The following is a 7496-nucleotide window of genomic DNA, read 5'->3' as shown; positions in this document are numbered from 1 at the left end:
ATGTCCTCCTCCATTAAAATTGAATCTGTTGTGAAGGAGAAGAACAGGATGGGAGAGTGCCCGGTCTGGGAAGAACGGGAAAATGCACTCGTGTATGTAGATATTCACTCGCAGAAAGTTTGCCGCTGGAACGCTGCCACCAACGAAGTGCAGAGCGTCTCCGTGGGTAAGCGAGTCCACTACCAAGTCTGTAAACACATTCACTGCTTTACCTCRGGACCCTTCCCTGCATCCTTCCTGGTCTGCCTCTCCTGCTGTGAGAACATCGCAGCTTCCTTTACTTTCCRCTGAGCCACATGCCCTGTCCTCCCGCAACGTATTGCTGAGTACRGCGTGGCCCAAGCTGACCGACTGGAGAAGGACTGTGGGCAAGCGTGGAGGTACCTGTGTACATGGCTTYTGCTAAGCCCAACAGGGAGGCGTGCTGTTCTCCTGCCGTTTGCGGGGGAAAAGCTACGGTCCTTATAGCTGTGTCTGTCTGGGAGCTGGGAAGGCGTGAAGAGCATATAGATGTGCTGACGACCTCGGTGGAGGGGGATGCTACAGAGGTGACAGTCTTGAAAAATGTTACCTTTGCTCTCTTGGCATCACATCAGCTGTTCCTGGGTCAGGCATCCCCTGATCAAGCTCTGATACGCCCGGTGCTGTGGGGAGGGTACGGCTGACTGACGGCCCTGTAATTCCCTGCCATTTCCCACTCTCTCTTGCCTGCAGATGCTCGTGTGGGCTCGGTGGCGCTGCGCCAGCRCGGGGGCTACATCATGGCCCTGGGAACCAGGTTCGCCTTTCTGGACTGGGACACCCAGTCAGTCACCACTCTCCTTGAGCTTGAGCAGGATAAACCCAACAACAGATTCAATGACGGGAAAGTGGATCCAAAGGGGAGGTTTTTTGCTGGTAAGTTCCTGGCAGAAATTTCTCCTGAAGAAAAGAAGAACTAATCATGGTGTGTTTTATTCCTGACTCTCAGCTCCTCTGTCGGGTTCCCCGTGACAGCCACTGCAGCGACGTGAGCAGCCTTGTGAATTAATTCTCTTTGCAATTATTGCTGAAGTCCCTGATCACCTGATGGAGGAGGAGAAGTAGTCCTTAATCCTTTGATCTAAATGAGGACAGAGGCTGTCAGTCGTGGCTGTCTGACAAGAGGGCTCTGCTGCTACTGGACTGACCTTGTTTTTCAGAAGTTTACCTATGTGGGACAYGAAAGCCAGTGAAGGGAGCACACAGGTGGGAAGGTTTCTGGAGGTGCAGAGGAGGACGTAGCTTCCGGAGGAGAATTCACCCGGTGGCTTGCCTGATTCCCATGCAGCCCTGCTCATCGGGCTGTGGGAAACAGGTGCTGGGAGAAAGCCTTGGCCTCTTGAAGGCAAGTGGGACGTTTGCCATCAATTTCAATGCAGCCAGGACCTCCCCCCATCTGCTATCTTTTCTCCCATAAAATTACGACCCAAGCACAGCAATCTGCACGTGAAGCAGAAAGCAACTGACGTGAGTGAAGATGGCTCCAGAGTTGGATCTTTATATGTCCTGCCAGTCAACCTTTTCCTCTGATTTCAAGTTTGCCAAAACTATTTGACTCATGGTTATGCTAGATGTGTTGCTAGAGTTAAGAGGAAGAGTAAGGGAGAAGTTAGAGAAAAACTGTTTTGCACRCTTGCTCCTAGCTGTGCATAACGAATGAGCAACCTGGACCGCAGTTTTGGCCAAATGCGGTAAAGCAAGCTCAGGAGCTCTTCTAAAAAGAGAGGCGAACAGAAACAGTTCCTCACGGTTGAAGGAAAATGTAAACGCGTCATTGCAGAGCTCTGTCATTTTCAGAGCAGAGAGAATCAAAAATTAAATAAAGAACATAACAGAGAGGCACAAATTAATTCAAAAAAATCTCTCTCTTCGGTTATTCTTTACTTGGCTCTGAGATAACTGTGTGACTTACTTACAGAACCTGTGTTTTAAGGCCTCAGCCCATTTAAACAGTAAAATATAAAAGTGGCAAAAAGACGGAGCGTTTGGCATGTGCCTGCATCGCTGCTTTGTCTTGTTGGGGGCTATGAGTAAAACCGCCATCCTTGGCGTGTTGTCATTGGCATCTGTAACTGAAACCTCACCGAAATGCAGAAACTCAGCCTTTTGGGGCCAGGATGACTCCTGCAGAAGATAGCTCCTCCTGACTTTCTCCCTTTTTTCCCATGTGATCACTCTGACAGCACCTCACCCCTTCCTCACCATCAAGGGGATTTTTCTCCTCTTCCACCTTCCTGCTCTTTCCCACGGGGCCTTTGCTATCCTTCGGTATTCATGACCTCTCAGGACCCRTTTCTACCACCTCTCCGTCGTTGCAACAGCCCTCTCATCACTGCGCAGTACTTTGGGATGGAGCTGTCGTTCCCCCTTTTTTAGGTAGCCCAGGCAATATATGCTGAGGGTGTTCAATGTTGAATGAGTAATAAAAAGCTTAAAATGTGTTAGGACTTCTTACTCAAACTTAAAGGAGGTTTTGGATCAAGCAYGAGGAACAAGCTTCTCCTTTCTGACCAACGCTCCCCTTTTTGTTTCAGGTACGATGGCTGAGGAGACAGCACCCGGGGTGCGAGCGAGGAGGCAAGGGGCTCTCTACACCCTTTACCCTGACTACTCTGTGGTGAAACAGTTGGACCAGGTGGACATCTCCAACGGTCTAGACTGGTCCCTGGATCACAGGACCTTCTTTCACGTTGACAGCCTGACGTACGCCGTGCACGCYTTCAGCTATGATGTGCACACTGGCAAGATTGGTACAAATGCTTTTCAAAATTTAGTGATAAGCAATACTATTTCTCTTGCTGCAGAAGACCTGGTTGTGTAAGGGCTCATGATTGATTCATCTGATTTCATGTTTTCTTCTATCTACAGTTTACTAGCAGGCTGACTGTGATTTTTCTCAAATTTAGCTATAATGCAGATGCGCTTGGCGAACAATCTTTTCGCATTTTGTAGTGTGAAAATATAAAATGCTAGCACCTTCACCTGAAGAGAGGTGAGGACCTGTCTCAGGAGTTACAGGAAGGAAGCCCTTGGTACTGCAGAACCAGAACATTAGCTTACAAGGTGCTGTTTATTCTCGAGTGCCATCTACTGGAGCACTTTGACTCTACCAGCTGCATATATACCGATACAGAAGGCATATGCAAGTATGTCGCAGAAGTATATTAAAAAATCAAGTTACCACTGTGACTGAGTTTTCTCAACTCTGAAGTTAAATTGTCTGCAGCTATTTGGCAGTTTTCACTTAAATTCACTTTCTGGGGGAAAAAGAAAGAATAATTATAGCATTTGCAAAAAGGAAATAGAAGTGTAAACAAAAAGAATGTAAGTTTATTTCAAAACTTCATGAGATTTTTTTTTTGTGATATCCATCTGTCTTGAAGGCAAAAATTCATCTGAGACAAATATCACATTCATGGGCATTTAAATGACTGAACTCACTCCCTTAGTATTCCACTCAGTGTTAAGTTTGTGTGATCATAAGTGAAAATCACACAAATTAATTACAATTACTCAGTTAGAATTCCGTTTCCTCTGCGGTCTATTTCTATAGATTTTTAAGACATAAGATTTATAAAGAAGATTGAAGGTAATTTCCTTTTCTCCCAAATAAATACTACAACGAGCTTGAGTTTCCCCAGCCTTGRTTTTATGCTGGTGAGTATTTGTTTTAGAATGGTATATTGACAATATTGCACTGAGGCCTGAGCAGGCAGCAGTGTGCCCATGGGCACAGCTCCGTGGGCTGCATACATGTGGACCCACCAGCCTCGAAAGAACTRTTTTCTGCATTGCAATTAGACTTCTAACTGCTCGTGTCCAGGCCTAATTAAAACCAGTAGCTATATTGGCCATTAAAATAAATAAAGTTCTTGATCCTCACCCGGGAGAGATTATTTATTGCCATCATTTAAATTGGACTCATTATTTCTGTGATTTATTGCTCATAAGGAGACATCTAGGCTGCCTTGAGCCTAGCAAAAGTTATTGGGCTCGTGGTAGTCATGGTATGGCATGCAGCTCGCAGGTTAAGGACAGGGACAGAGGCATTTTGTTCTCTCCCCTTGATAAAATAAGTGTCCTAATTCAGTACGATCTCAAACCACAACGGCTCCACTGGGGGCTTGTGCCTGCCAGCCTAAATTATGCTTTTAGCAGTTACCCGCCAAGCGCGCGCGTAACACACATCTTGCGGCGTGTCTTCTTCGTAGCAAACGARCGCGGCCGCTTGCACGCGCGTGGAAGACGTTAGCCTGGGATCTGGTAGAGAAGCGCTGCTGGCTCGCGTAACCCCGGCTTCGCGATTCTCCCTGCAGCCTGCCCGAAGCTTGTGTACCGGCTGGAGGAGGAGGAGCGCATGCCTGACGGGATGTGCGTTGACGCGGAGGGGAAGCTCTGGGTGGCCTGCATTGACGGCGGGAGGGTGATCCGCCTAGACCCAGGCACGGGTAAGGCCTCCGCCGGCCGGGCGCGCTCGTCCTGCTGGCGGCGAGCCTGTTCGGTTGCCGGGCCCCGGTTTTGAAACGTTTTCGTTTTGCGTCGTGCAAACCGCGAGTTGGCAAAACGAAGCAGGAGAGTTGAGGTTTTTACCCTACCTGCTCGAGAGGAACCTTAGTGGTGCTCGGGGACTGCATTTCCCCAAGAAACGGCCTCCGCAGCCGCGCTGGGCACGTGGGCCGTGCTCGCCTCGGGGGCGATGCGCGAGGAGAGCGCCAGTGGTTTGGTTTAAGTTAGGTGTCGCGGAGCAGCAGGCCTCCTGGTTGTGGGAGAGRGGCTGAAAAATAATTAGGCATGAAGCAAATGGAAGTTTTTCACTTCCCCTTAAGCTGACCTTTTGGATATAGCCCCTGTCCGAAAGGAAAATACCTTCTTCGTGCTCTGTGTAAATGTCACACCTGTACTGCATTCATTAATAGTGAATTAATATTTATATGCTTCCTAGAAAATAGAAATTATGAAACAATTATATATTTTTCCCAGGACAAAGAATTCAAACCGTGACGCTGCCTACCTCCAGGATCACCTCTTGCTGCTTTGGTGGAAAAGACTATTCAGAAATGTATGTGACTTCTGCATATGATGGGCTGGACGAGATGGCTTTAGCAAAAGAACCTCAGGCAGGAGAGATTTTCAAGGTGACCAGATCTTCTTTCTTTCTACAGATCGGATCTGCCAAGCTTCGCACTCTGAGAGCGAGGCATGCGACTGGTGGTTCTGCATCCGCCATGCCCTTCCTGATGTATTCCTTAATACATCTAAAAAATTGTGCATTGCTCCTGTTTCTTAGTATGCTYTTATCAGTTTTGGAAATTTCACTCCCTTGATTTTCATTTCTTAATTGTGCCAGAGTATCTAAGGGTTTACAACAGAGATTGTCTTTTCTAAAAATCAGATATTTAAGTTCACCAGGGTGAAACTTTGCAAGGAATTTCTTGCTTGGATTTTTTTTTAAAAAGTTAAAATCTACTATTAAAAGTGGATGATATATTTTAAGTAATTACTAATTACATTTTTGTCTAAGGCTCTTGAATTCGAAATGTGCTTCTTCCTTGGTTATTTGATTTTCTCTTCTAGTGCATTAGTGAAAGGCACACCAGGAGTTCTGAAAAGGTAATTAGTAGCAGTCCCTCAGAGGTGACCATACCGTGAAAGGGAAAGGTTGTAAATGAGGGGAAAAGGAAAAAAMCAAAAACATTAATATTAGTTTGGAAATAGGATAAAGGCATGATCCAGCAGGCACCTGAGAATCTAATTTGGGAACTGGGACTTTCTAATCCAAAGCAGTGCTTGGAACAGATTTCCTATAGCCAAGAACCATTAGATTCTTGAATCAGCAGAATTTAGGAGCTCACATGAGAATTAAATACCAGAATCACAGAATCGCAGAATGGGTAAGGTTGGAAGGGACCTCCTGAGATCATCTAGTCCAACCTCCCTGCTCAAACAGGGTCACTTAGAGCAAGGCAGACAGGGTTGCATCCAGGCAGGCTTTGAATATCTCCAGGGAAGGAGACTCCACAACCTCTCTGGGCAACCTGGTCCAGTGCTCCATCACTCTCACAGGGAAGAAATTCCCCCTCACGGTCAGGCGGAACTTCCTGTGCTTCAGTTTCTGCCCACTGCCTCTTGTCCTGTCACATGGGACAACTGAAAAGAGTTTGTCCCCATCGCCTTGACACCCTCCCTTCAGGCACTTGTACACATTGATCAGATCCCCCACTCAGTCTTCTCTTCCCCAGGCTGAAGAGGCCCAGCTCTCGCAGCCGTTCCTCATAGGGCAGGTGCTCCAGCCCTCTGATCATCTTTGTAGCCCTACGCTGGACTCTCTCCAGTAGCTCCATGTCTCTTTTGTCCTGGGGAGCCCAGAACTGGACACAGTACTCGAGATGAGGCCTCCCCAGGRCTGAGTAGAGGGGCAGGATCACCTCCCTTGATCTACTGGCAACAATCTTCCTAATGCAAGAACATCATTAGGAATCTTGCCTTTTTTTATTTCTGTTCCTCAATTCTCCTGTTATAAAAGGGAGCTGCTATTTTTGAAACTCACATTTGTATTGCATGGGCAAAGTGCATTAAAGGTTAACATGACTTGTCTGGCTAATACAGAGATAAGAACCATATGTAAGGGCCACAGAAAGTGGGTGAATTAGCAAAATTGTTGACCAATGTTTGATGATCTTAAAGATTAACCTTAGGGCTTTGTGTTGTTGCCAGTCACTATAACATCTGAGTACTCTTTGCTCTGAAGTATGTCAGGTAATGATTCATTGGGGGCTTTTCTTCAAGCAGATGTAGGGGTTGGATGCTATGATATTTGTTGTACAAAATATGGATGTTTCCATTTTAACCAATCAGAAATTTATCTTTTTCCTTTCTTTTATTCTTTAAACAGATAACWGGCCTGGGTGTGAAAGGGATTCCACAGAATTTCTATGCTGCTTGAATATTGACGCTAAATGACAAACAAGAAATGCTTGTGTCTTGTTGGAGTAATTATGACAAGGGAAAGTCCAATGAATTACAGAATTTATCTGTATGAGGATTGTTAAATCTGTATCATCTGAGAACTTGCATGTTTGGAATCGAAGATATTTCTTCTTCGGGTCTGTGGCATGGTATGATGGGCTAGAGAGGCAAAGCTTGTGTGTTACCTCCTGACATCTGTTGTGAATTTATCCAAATCTCCTTAAACTCCATCTTACTTTGTTGTGCTGATGACCAGCTCTGCATTTTCATATCTCTGTGGTTCCAGAAGCGGAGTTTGACTCTTGCTTTGTTTTTTCATGTTGCAGTGATGGAACAGCAACAGTATGCCAGATTTTAATAAACGGTTTCAGAGTGATGACTTGAACTAGACTACTCCTTTACTATAGATCAGACTTCTTTGTAGTATTCAGACTTAATTTTTAGACCCTTTATAGCCTATTTCCATTTGCTTTGTCTTGAATTCTTCTGCCTTGTCTTTAGGACTTCGC

General features: G+C 45.9%; 1 protein-coding gene across 1 annotated transcript; it reads left to right on the top strand.

Moving 5' to 3' along the window:
- On the top strand, nt 1-7020 carry LOC146586304 (regucalcin-like). Its single transcript, XM_085321456.1, has 6 exons — nt 1-166; nt 715-897; nt 2556-2771; nt 4338-4469; nt 5002-5156; nt 6914-7020. Exons 1-6 carry the CDS (start codon nt 1-3, stop codon nt 6962-6964), a joined length of 903 nt encoding a protein of 300 aa, XP_085177582.1. The 3' UTR covers nt 6965-7020.
- The last annotated feature ends 476 nt before the right edge of the window (nt 7021-7496 follow it).

This window comes from Rhea americana, unplaced genomic scaffold (genome assembly GCF_003343005.1).
Source record: "Rhea americana isolate MKP2758 unplaced genomic scaffold, rheAme1 scaffold_7, whole genome shotgun sequence".
NCBI lineage: Eukaryota > Metazoa > Chordata > Aves > Rheiformes > Rheidae > Rhea > Rhea americana.
The sequence above is the reverse complement of the archived record's forward strand: the minus strand, read 5'-3'. Positions and strand labels throughout refer to the sequence as shown.